Raw genomic sequence first — 12,341 nt, forward strand, 5'->3', positions numbered from 1 at the left:
CCATTTCTACTCCATGGGGAGAGTGCTTGGAATGCTTTGCTTCCGCTTGCATCTCCCCCATTTTCCTCCTGGCAGCCATTCCTTTCAGCTTTCTCCTCATTCTCAAGACCTGGTTTCCAGAGCACCCCATGACTGGCTGCCCAAATTAATCCGTATCCAAAGGGAATTACTCCACTCCATTGCTCACACAGCAGCTAGCTGCTGGGATTATAAACACCCATGCCCTCAAAAGTCCCCCACCCCAAGTCTTCTGAGGCTGGTGCCCACATAGACATGCACCCAGGATGCTCTAATCCTGGACGAGAACCCATGAGGTGCACACATGCAGCTTCCTGCTTTGATCTGCCGGAGGCTTTCATTCTGACCCTTCCAATGGAGGGAAACCCAGCCTCAGGCCTATGCTCAGAACCCCTCCCCATACACACTGGTACCTCCTGCCAGACCCACTACGTAAATACTTCTACCTTCCTCCCCTCGACTGTTTGGGGAGATCACTGGATTTGTGATGATTCCCCTTTTTATCTAGTCAATGCCCTGAATGTAGATTCTAGAGTATTTGGTCCCATGCCAGATAATAGGCCCCAAGATGAATGTTGCAAGACACAGAACCAGAGAAAATAACCAAAGGAAAAGCATCAAATTCCAAACAGGACATAAAGTTTCCTAAATTTTTAATTAAAATAGTTTCTATCTTTTGTTCTACTCGTTTGACATCCCCAACAATTAGAAAACCCAACAGAAATACTTAAAAACAAGTAAACTTTAATTAAGTAAAAAGTACAACCTTCTCCCAGCAGTGAGTGAGTGCATCCTTTGAAAGTAAGGGAGAATTAATAGAGAATATGGAACAGTATTTTAGCTTCTGTCACAAACACAAGTAGGCAGATGGATTCAGGTGCATCAGGCTGTACACACAGGCTATGAAGGAGTACAGAAAGGACCGCTAAAGCCAAAGACGGAGTGGATATAGGTGACAAGATGGCCTGCATTGTGGCCAGAACAGACCACTGTCCTCACAGGACATGGGAGATAAGATTTATCCCCCCAGTGAACAATGTGGTTCAGTTCTCTTCTTTTACTTGATCTACAGCATTTCACTGAGCAATGTTTAGAAACTTTTAAAATGGGTTGGGGGGTGGTGCAAACCAGGAGCACGCTATGCTGTTAGAACAGCCGTCGGGCACCAGCCGCAGATGGCTCCTGGGCTGTGCTGGGTCTGAAGGAGAGAACTCCCAACTCTCCCAAGCAGAGAAGTGGGTGCCATCAAACCTGCCTCCTTCACCCATATCCTTAAAACAGGACAGGATGGGATGACCACACCAGGGAACGTCACTGAGTTCTCCTGTAGCAGCTAAAATGTGCCGGAACTCTCCACCCTTTCTGGGACCTATGTTCCATTCCCTCAAGAACAAAAGGAATTCTGTTTTCTCAATAAGGCTTTAATTTCTCCTCCCACCTGGACACAGTGCTCAAAGTGGTGTCCACTACTCAGAAACCACTTCCACTTTTATTTTCTTCTTCTTCTTCTTCTTCTTGGTACTGTCACTGTCCTGGGAGAAAGAGAAAGCCTCACTGCATCTGTTAACAACCAAATGAGGGAAGTTCCAAGAGCCCAATAAGCCTCTTCAGGATCGGTGAGGATATTCTGGATTAAATAAATTTTGCACAGAACACAAGCCCTGAGCTTTTCAGTGATGCCTCAGCGGTCTACTTTTACAGACAGGACCACTCAGATTTCCCCCTCACCATCAACAGCATTCTAACTGCGAGCAGTTACGGGAAAACGCTGCTGCCCCCCTTCGAAAACCTACCCCATCGCCCGGATCGCCCCCGCTCTCTAGCGCGGCTTTGGCCTTTCTGTCCTTCTTCTTCTTCTTCTCCTTCTTGACCAGCTGCGGGGAGGCCTCGTCACTTTCACTCTCTCGCTTCCGCTAAGGTGGAGACAAGCGATCAAATGTTAGACCTTGAGCAAAAATGGATGAGAAACGGTAAGAAAGTGGGGAATCACCAGAAAAGTTCTGACTAAATCCAAGAGTAAGTCTTCTAATGACAAACCCCAACAGAGCCTTAATTTACAGAGAATCCAAACACGGTCTCATCCCCAAAGGCCAGGAAGCCATGCGCACAGCAGGAGCACCAAAGCACCAGTGCCGGGCTCGGGGACTGTGACAAGGCGGACTGCATGTCTTCAAAGAAGGCGGGCAACTCAGGAGTTGTGACAGGCCCCATGCACGCCAGAAGCTCTTCCCAGGTCACTCAGCGCACCCATTCTGTGCTCTAATGCCAGTGGTCCCCCCAAGCCTGACAAGCTGAGGTGCTACCACATACTTTCCTGGAACTTTTCAAACGCAGAGCTAATGCGATCTACAGGTTGTCAGCCTCTGGTGATTCTGCTCCCTGCTGACTTTTGTACGGCTCATCTGCCCCGGGGCCAGAGTCACACACACCTCCACTGTGACCCAGTGCCGTCGCCTCAACGCGGTGGAAGCCGAGGCCCCTGATTTGAGCCCACAATCCTCCCAGCAGACACAACAGGGAATGTGAATTGGAGCCCAGACCATCCAAACAAGTACCCCGAGGTACGGCACGACATTATCTACACAGCATCACGCCCCCACGGGCAGAAGCCTTCCCGTACTGAGCCACGACCTGTGCCTAGACCGCAACCATCTCCCAAAGCACACTCCCAACTGCTCACAGCATGTCACTCACCTTTGGGGCTTTTACCACTTCGGCAACTACTTTTGGGGCTTTTACGACTTCGGTAACTTCCTGCGGGTCTTTTACTGCTTTGGCCCCCACCTCTCTTTTTGCAGAGTCGCTGAAAAACAGATAGCAATAGGTGAGAGGCACTAAACGGCTTTCCAGGGAGGCACTGCTGCATCCTCAACCAGTGATATCTGGCAAGTCTAAAGCCACCATCAAAATACTGACGACAGACAGAAGAACTCACCACTTACTGTTGCAGACTGACTCCCTCTAGAGTCCCACGAGCCAGACTAGAAAGGGATAACTGTCTGCTGAGCAGGCCTAAGGAGTCAAGGGGTAGTCCCTACAGCCCCCAAGGTCTCGTGAGCACCACGCAGGTTCCTAGAGTCCCATGTGTTAGCAGCTCTCCCCGAAACTAAATCTGCCCCCCTCCCCATACCCAGGCTCCATGACCCCCTGCCCTGGCTCATGTAGGCAGCCACCATGCTGCATCTACCCCTCTGAGCTCTACAGCCTCCCCTCCTCACCTGTGGTGGATGCACTCCTGCATCCAGGCAGCAAGCGTGCCGCCTCTGCCTGCCTGGGGCTCTGAAACACCCTGCCCTCACCTGTAATCCACATACTCCTGCATCCACGTAGCAGGCGTGCTGTCTGTGGGCTTGCCGTGCTTATCCAGAAGACCCTGCTTGATCATCAGCCTCTTTTGACTTGCCTGGTGGATCGTCAGGATTTCAACATCAGAACAGTGTGACACATGAAGCAGGTATTATGGTGGCTCAAGTAAGGCTCTTCCCTTGTGTGTTCTCAGCTGGGCCTCACACTTCTCTGCAAAGCACTCAGAACTCACACTCTCCAACAGGAGCAAACATGGGACTTGTCAAAAGTCATCAAGCCTCTTTATCAGTGAGAACCTCCAAAATGTCATTTTGTGGCACCCCCACCCACCCCATTCTTCCACCACAGGGCCTTTGCAGCACATGCGATTCCAGCTTCCCCAGACTCTCCCTTCCTTTCTTCACTTCATCAATACGTAACACTGTGTCCTTTATGCTGGCCTGGCTCCAGCGAAGATCCCTCACCCAGACCGCCCCCCCAAACAAGTCAAACCCCTCATTTTGGACTCCCGAGATGCCAGGCACCTCTCTGTACTCTTTCATAACCCTTCAACTTGGCTTTTGTTGTGCAATATGAGTGACGCCCATCTGCTTCTCCCCATTAGACTAAAATCTCTAAGGTCTGAGATGGTCCCATTTCTACTCACCATCACTCCCCAGAGCAAGGTTGTGGTGGTAGGGACATAGCTGAGAGCCACCCAACAAGATTCAACAACACACGGCAAGGTTGTGGTGGTAGGGACATAGCTGAGAGCCACCCAACAAGATTCAACAACAGAAAAATGAAGAGTTAACTCACAGCAGAGCACACACCCGGTCCCACTTACCTTTGGACCTAAACCCCACTTCCGAGGATAAGTGTCTCTCTCCATGATCACTCTCTTGATCTTGGCTACAATACCATGGTCACAGGTAGATATCACTGCTGTAGTCATTAATGCAATAGCTGCAGGTGTTAGAAAGAGATTAAAGAATGACTTGGAAGAGAGAAACTTCGTTATCATGAGCCCTAATTCCACTGTTTTATATAAATTTTAAAACCCCATTTTAGGGGCACCTGGGTGGCTCAGTCGGTTAAGCATCCAACTCTTGATTTCGGCTCAAGTCATGATCTTAGGGTCATGAGATCGAGCCCTGCATCGAGCTCCATGTTCAGCGTGGCGTCTGCTTGAGATTCTCTCCCCCTCTGCCCCTCCCCCCACTTGTGCATGTGTTCGCATGCTCTCTCTCAAAATAAGATCTTAAAAAAAAAAAAAAAATTTAAGGGGCACCTGGGTGGCTCAGTTGGTTAAGCATCTGCCTTCGGCTCAGGTCATGATCCCAGAGTCCTGGGATCGAACTCCCTGCTCAGTGGAAACCCTGCTTCTCCCTCTGCCCCTCACCCTGCTTGTGCTCTTTCAAATAAATAAAATCTTTACAAAGAAAAAAAACATTTAAAACTCGAAGCTCTACTGCCTTGAGGTTTCCTTTGCTGAGGAGGATGTTCATATGGAGAAAATCCACTGCTATGGGAAAAAAGCTCTGAAACCATATTACAATTGTCAGTTAAAAAAATATTTACACTAACCACATAAAAATCAACGCTTCCCAGAGCCTCAGGAGACCTCTTAATAAGTAAATCAGAGCTATTCATTTAATGTGCCTAATCTGCACCACCAGAAAGCAAGCATGTCATGTGAGGGTCATGAGAGTCCCTCCTCGGTTGCAAGCAGGGATCTATGGATAGCAGCCAGAAGGGAACACCTCCAGTAAGGCACCCTAAAGATACACTCACCAGGCTTGGGGCTTAGGCCACACATGGGGAACAGCTTGCACAGCCCCTTCAGGGCAACGGAACATTTGAAGTTTTAAGAACAATCCAACAGTAGCTAAAGGTTCACAAGTTAACTGCTACAGGCAGACAAAGAATGGACTAAACTTTTCATCTCAATTACCACAAACATTTATTCCCTTCATTAAGGATTTTCCCTCTCCCCACTGGAGCCGGGCTGCTGAGACATGACCTCTAATGCAGCCAGTTGGGACAAGGGGAAGCCCCATTTACCTGCTCCTCATCTATGCCTATCTAACACAGTCCTTTGCTTTGACTACCCCAACGGGCCCCAGACAACACAAGGATTAGATGAACCTGAGGAGCCAGGACTTGGGGGCCTGCCCTTAGTGAGCCCGGCTGTGATGGTGCAGAAGGAACTAGGGCAACTTCCCCTCTTACCCATACAGATTGCTTCCCCTTTGGTGGTGATGACCACGATCTCCTGATTGACTTCGATGCCATCCTCATATCGGAGAACACCTGGAAGCATGATTTTTGCCCCATAGCAGATTGCATTCACCTGCAGAGACAGCGCTACATGTCAGAGCCCTAGCTGCTGCCCTAGCCCCTGCCCTCCATCCCTCCCCTCACCAGCACAAAGGAGAATGGGGCTGGGGGGTGGGGAACGGGACCTGTGAAATGGAGCTAATGGCATTCCACCATGGGCTAGGCACCTTATACACACAGACTCAGAAATGTTAAAGCGGAATTTAAATACCTACTCCTCGTTCCTCCACTGGACTTAAAGGTATTTTCATCTTAAACAAAAACCCAGCCTTACTTTTCCTTAATCACTCTTCTCTCTTTTTTATCATTGATGAGAGAAACCCTGACAAAATCAGGAGCCTTTTTGCTTTTTTTGGGAGATCGGGCCTGTAACAGGCTCTCAAAATGACCAGCAAACAAGATTACTGAGGCCTGTTGAACCAATCACATGCAAGTTAAGACCACCTCTCCCTGAGTTCAGTGGCTTGTACCATCTTGTCTTCACTTACCTAGATCTCTTTTGCTGACCACATTCCACCTCCCCCTTAAATTCACCCAGAGGGTACCAGTCTGAGCCCAGCATGAGGAGGCTACATCACATTTATGTTGTTGTTTCACACAGTTATGTTTTTTCAACTATTATAATGGCATAGTTTAGGATACCTCTAATTTTTTCTCTTATTATGAAGCATAACTTACAAAAAAATGCATCAAACACCCTCAACTCGGCTATCCTTTGTCCCTGATGTAATTACATCACCAAGAGAACTACTTGTGAGGCACCTGGCTGGCTCCCTCGGTGGAGCATGTAACTCTTGATTTCAGAGTTCTAAGTTTGAGACCCACGTTGGGTAATAATAAAGAAAAATAGTAAGTTCACATCATGTGAACTTTACACAGAATGAGGATTTCAGAACACAGACTGTATCTCATCTTTGTGGAGTCACGTTTTGTGCAAATGTGAACTTGTCACCCAGAACTTACTGCACTATCTTTCATAACCAGCCTTTTATGAGAAGTCAACAGCTTTTCCAAAGGGTAAACAACTCGCCGCAGGTAACTGTCATCCTTGTGGTTGTCATACAGCCACTGGGCATCAAGCACGTCATGCATTGTCACCATGTGGTCCTGAAAAGCAGCCATGTATGAAAACTATTCAGTGTCACTGTCTCTGAAATAGTCCAACAGACCCCAAACTTCCAAAACCTGAATGAATTTAGTCCAAACTCATTAGTCTTCAGTCTCTTCAGAATCCCCTCTCTTCTACACATCTGTAACTGATATCCTGAAATCTAAGTAGGCATTTTTGTAGGCTGGGAGGTAGTAAATGAATAGAGTAATGCTTTCTATCCAATCATCTCCCACAGCCCAGGTTTCAATGTTCCAAAGTTTAATTAACAGAACAGGGAAGCTGCCCCGAACTGAACTCAACACTTTGGCAATAGCCTTTTCCAGGATGTGAAGCAGGTGAGGAATTCCACCAAGGGCGGGAAGGTGTTAAGTACCAGCTCTAAAACTTCTAGCCCCGTAACAGTGTACCTTTTCACTCATGACTCCGGAACGAACCCTCCGAAGTTCCTGCATCTGACCGCCAACTCCCAATAACAAACCAAGGTGCACACACAGCGTCCGAATATAGGTGCCGGCCTCACAACTCACCCAAAAGATTCCTAAGACACACACACACACACAAAAGTAGCACATTGTCCAAAGTAAACACGTCACTGACTGAGAAACCCAGAGTTATTCTCTGAGCCAGCAAGACTAAATACAATAGAAACAGGCTCCGACTACACCATATACTAAGGGCACCTACTCTTAAACAAGAAAATGTCATTCTCAAGAATGCGTTCCTATCCACATGTGGTCAATGTCAATTCAGTTCCTCAGACCTAATGACCCACCTAATCTTCTTTCAGGATCATACTCGATCATCTTGCTCTCATATATGGTCCGCACTCTGAGTTGCCTCTTTACTGCAGCAATAAGTGGGGGTCGCTGGAATAAGGCACCTGTCAGAGTTTCTAGGGCCTAAGAATAAGCACAAACCAAAATAAAGACTCATTGTATAGACTCTCAAATAAGAGCAAACAGCCTATTGTGGCAGTTGGAGGACACAAATGAAAAATTTTCAATCATTTAAGACCTAAAATGTCCTTTCCATTTTTGCTTCTTTATTAGTGACACAGGGATGATTCAGTGCTTATCAGAGAGCCCTTTCCTCAGAAGGGACATGGCCAGAAGTGCCCCTGCCAATCTGCAGTACCTGTTCAGGCTGGCATGAGCAGCCCACTGAAAAGGGCACAAGATAGGACAGCCAGGAAAGCCGACCTGTCTCCAGATGTCTACGGGCTTAGATACCCACATCACCAAAAGGTGCCCTCCCTGTAATCACAAACTTACCCTAGAAAGTTGAGTCCCCCCTTCAATAGCATTGTGTAGCCGGACAATTCCCACATACTCTTTGCCTGAAAAATGACAAAAGAGTAGTCAGGTATGGCCACTGAGTTTTCTGTATTTTTATATGCTCATATTCCCATTTTGTGCAGCAAGAAAAGCATGCAGTTTGATGACTTCTTTCTGTAAAATTTCAATGAAGACAGATTTCATGGTTTGGACATGGGAAAGGAGTGAAGATGCTTCCTCTCACTGGGGGTTCAACTTCCAATGTGCTGACAGGAACAGCTGGAATACACAGTGTAGAGCCTGCTTAGAACAAAACCTTGCAAGGTCATGTAGGAGATTCCCCTGATGAAAATGAGGGAAGGGCACTTTAGGCAGAAGCAGCAGCGAAGACTCCAAGGAGCCTGGAGCGATAAGCCCAGAGCGGGACTCAGACACAGACCTGTCTCAGTCCTGGGAACAGATCTAGTCAACTTGATGTGCACATGTCCAGTACCTGGAACTCCAAGAAAGGCAGACACCCTAGGATCTGGCAAAGGACAGAAGGTACACAACCAAAGTATCCCTGCTTAGGACTTTTTTTAACTAATGAAGAAACCATTACCAAGGGCCAAAAAGTAGAAGGAAAGGAAACATAGAAAGCCTTCCAATAACAAAGGAGCTGCCTCCTTTTATTCCCTCTTCCACATACCTGCACTCTGCTGGGATTTCACCAAGCGAGTGGCTCGTTCTATGCACACGATTAAACAGCCAGTCACCTTGGGATCCAGAGTACCACTGTGTCCTGTTTTCTCCACCCGAAGTATTCGTCGGATCCAGGCTACCACCTCATGGGAAGAGGGGTTGGAAGGCTTGTCAAGATTAATGAAACCTGTCCTAAAATGGAAAAGAAATCACTGTGCCGTCATCTCTGGCCCTCTAATAAAAACTAAATCTGAAGAGTAAAAAAGTTCACCACAGGTACAGGTTATGTATTTACAGCAATTCCAGGCGTTTCTAAAATGCCACTACCTTCTTGAACAACTGACGTGGAAAAGTCACTTTTTCAAGTACACTCTATGACCAATGTGGGTTCAAATTCATGACCCCAAGATCAAGGGTCCCATGCTCTACCGACTGAGCCAGCCAGGCACCCCTGAAAAGGTCATTTTGAAAAGAACGGAAGTCCGAACACCACATGCTTCCAACACTTACCTGATATAGTCCCCAATCTCCCTCTTCAGAGGATTTGAACCACAAGGAAGAGGTGTATAGTGTGTAGTCCTTACATTTAGCTTATCAAAATTCTGGAAAGCAATGATACAACACGGAATAAACTTAATAAACCATTAACATATGTAAAACAAGAGTCAGCACCACCATCAACCATGTTATGGTTAACCCGAAAGTTTATAAACTTGGATACTGCTCCTGCATTTTCATTATCTAGTGTGACAGACTGTTAAGCCTCCTTACACACTGGAAAAATTACCCATATGAATAAAGACAAATTTGATCACTCCTCTAGAAAGACTTCTTGGGGTACAAAGACTGGCAACGTTTCTCAAACACAACCAGCTTGTTCCTCCTCCAGATACTCCCATCTCTGCTTTTCCCAAGTCTGCTCCTTTTCATTCTCCTCCTTTCCGAGGCTTGACCACAGGTCTGAAAAAGCTCCCTTCAATTGAAGCTTATCTTTCATGTTGCCCAGTTTAGTTTCATCATGGTACTTATCACAAATAGCAATTTTAACTATCTCCCACCCGGAGATTTTAAATTCCAAGATAGTAGGGACCTTGGCCTACCCAGTTCACTAGCATATCCTCAGAACCTACAACAGAAAAACAGATGTAAATGGCAGACCTGTCTGACCAAGCAGAAACTCAACTGTGTTGAATTACATAAGCAAATCTCATTTGTTTACTTCATATATATTGGTTTATTATAACACTTTGTCAAGAGGTGTCTCAGTAACTTCCTCTACCCTACCCTTTCTCCTAATCTCATACCTGGCTCCCACTAAGTTGCTTGTGAAATTTGTACTTCAACTCATTACTGAGCCACTCTATTTAAAATCCAACACAACAGTCAGCAATTTCTAGAGGACCTACATGCTAGGCACTGTGGCTAAACACGTTTCATGGATTACCTCCTACAGCCCTCAGCCTGCCTTCCTAAGAGAAGATACCATAAGCAAACAGCCTTGGAGGTTAAATAACTGGATCAAAGTCATACACCGTCTGACTCAAATTGGTCTGGCTTCAAAGCACATATCCTCAAGCACTAGAGCAACCCTACTCCAAGTGTGGCCCACAAACTAGTAGAAGTCTGTAAGGTGGAGTTAAATACAGAAACCAAGAACTAATTATTTATAAACTTTGATGGCACTATGACATTGTTGTGACATTTTAACTGTATTCTACTACAGCACTGGGTGGACTGGAAATGAAAAATGAAACAAAATATGGTCCTTCATGTCAGACACTTTGAAGAACACTGCTTTAGACTGTACCATCTGGCATTTCCTAAGTCAAAGATGCTAGTGCTAATCACTCTTAATGAACTGTTTAATACTTAAATAATATAAAACTAGGCACTGATCTGATACATAATCCTAACCACATACCTTGAGCAACAGGGGCCACTGAGATGTGTCCAACTGAGCCACCTTGGATTCAGGTTTGATAAGAAATTCTTCAGCATGTTGTATCTCCTTACACAGAATAGAAATACAGTTAGACTTCCCACCTGATTTTGTACAATTCCATTACTACCATATAAGTCTAAGCCTCTTAAAGAGAAAACAAGGTAGTCCCTATGCCTCTTCACTAGGACTTCCAAGTGAAAAAGAAATGAACCAGGACCTCAGAAGGGTAAGTGAAGTGCCACCAAGATGGGGACAGCTAGGAGCGCCTGGGTGGCTCGCTCAGTTAAGCGTCTGACTCTTGATTTCGGCTCAGGTCATGATCTCAGGGTCCTGAGATGGAGACCCGTGTCCGGCTATGCACACACACACACTCTCTCTAAAGAAAGAAAATCTTCAAAAAAAAAAAAAAGATGGGGACAGGTACTTAAAGAGAAAGAGGGATAGTGGGTCTGTGGGTGGGATAAAAAAGAATTTCAGAGAGAGGAGCTGACGTGGTCAACACCATTCAGCAAACTATACTTGACAGGAGAGATTTAGGTGTGGCTGGGGTTGTGTGGTTTACTACACAACCACTACCCAATTCCAACCTATTCCTCAGAAACTTTTAAAAAGTCTTTTTATGTAATGTGTTACCTAAGTAACCTTTCACTTTAGTTAAAGCAAAGTATAAAACATTCCTACTCACTGCTACATCTTCTTCTGGTAAAGACTTCCGCTCCTTTTTCTTCTTATGTTTCTTCGGCAAAATAAATACTAAAACAGACAAGAGATTTGGGAGTTTTTCCCGAAAATAAGGGTAACAAAGCTTAAAATAGAGAATGAAATCGGAGCAAGTAGAAAATGGACGTTTGGTCTAGAACTACTGGGGAAAACAAAGTGTGTAAGGCCAAACGCGTGGGTTGCACGGCTCGGTAACCGACCGCAAGCAGTCGCACATGTCGGCTTCCATTCCAGTTCACCACGTGGCCGTGGCGGGGCTTAAACCTGCCGCAGAAGTGTTCGGCCCACGGGCCACAAAGTTCCTTAAGTGACCACTCAACTGCCCCCTACCCGGTTCTGTGGCTCACAGAACTTTCTTGCGACTTGGAGCTACGAGCACGCCGGGGCCCCTCGGCCCTTATTCTTCCCCGTCTGTTCCTACCGCCCTTTCGCGTGGTGCTGACCGTGGCGTCTGGGCTGTGGCGGCGGTACAGGCACTGCCAGGTCTCCCGTCACGGCGGGGAAGCCGGCACGGCCGACGCCTTTCAACGGGGACCCGGGCCCTAAAGAGGCTGTGCCTAGGCGGGCGGCCCGGGCCTCGCGGAGCTACGTCACTGAGAGGACCCCCTCCATCCCTTGCCCTCAAAACCGTAGACCCAAGGCCAAGAGGCAAGGCCAGCAGGAGAGGCCCGGCTGCGACGGGACCGGCCTGGCGGCAAACCAGCGGAGAACACGGCCCCCGATGCCGTCACCCTCCCATCCCCAGCTCTTCGGGGCGGCGGAGCTGGTACTTAGCCCGATCACCCACGAGGAAACGACTCTTACCTTCCGCGTCCGCCATGTTGCCCCGCACAGCGTGCGAGCCGCGCGGGCCACCACCGAGGGAGCTGGCAGAGACTCCCGCCGCCCTCAGGCCGCGCCACTAAAACCCGCCCACCTGTGCGACGCCGGGTGCGTGCAGCGCCGCGGGACTGAGGGGCGGGGCCAGGCT

At 47.4% G+C, this 12,341-nt stretch overlaps 1 protein-coding gene and 2 non-coding genes across 3 annotated transcripts; all 3 read right to left on the reverse strand.

Moving 5' to 3' along the window:
• Nucleotides 1-663: 663 nt before the first annotated feature.
• Nucleotides 664-12,327, reverse strand: DKC1 (dyskerin pseudouridine synthase 1). The gene is made up of 15 exons (XM_027608946.1): nucleotides 12,176-12,327; nucleotides 11,337-11,404; nucleotides 10,631-10,717; nucleotides 9,220-9,311; nucleotides 8,717-8,901; nucleotides 8,026-8,090; nucleotides 7,527-7,653; nucleotides 7,162-7,292; nucleotides 6,607-6,750; nucleotides 5,536-5,656; nucleotides 4,151-4,269; nucleotides 3,318-3,421; nucleotides 2,713-2,821; nucleotides 1,812-1,931; nucleotides 664-1,550 (listed from the first exon to the last, which is right to left on the reverse strand). The coding sequence occupies exons 1-15, from the start codon at nucleotides 12,189-12,191 to the stop codon at nucleotides 1,485-1,487; spliced, it is 1,554 nt and encodes a 517-aa protein (XP_027464747.1). The 5' UTR covers nucleotides 12,192-12,327; the 3' UTR covers nucleotides 664-1,484.
• Nucleotides 2,895-3,023, reverse strand: LOC113931673. The gene has a single exon (XR_003522825.1). It is a non-coding gene; the product is annotated as a small nucleolar RNA SNORA56 (small nucleolar RNA).
• LOC113931672 lies at nucleotides 6,927-7,063 on the reverse strand. Its single transcript, XR_003522824.1, has one exon. It is a non-coding gene; the product is annotated as a small nucleolar RNA SNORA36 family (small nucleolar RNA).
• Nucleotides 12,328-12,341: the final 14 nt, after the last annotated feature.

Source organism: Zalophus californianus, chromosome X, assembly GCF_009762305.2.
Source record: "Zalophus californianus isolate mZalCal1 chromosome X, mZalCal1.pri.v2, whole genome shotgun sequence".
Classification (NCBI taxonomy): Eukaryota; Metazoa; Chordata; class Mammalia; order Carnivora; family Otariidae; genus Zalophus; species Zalophus californianus.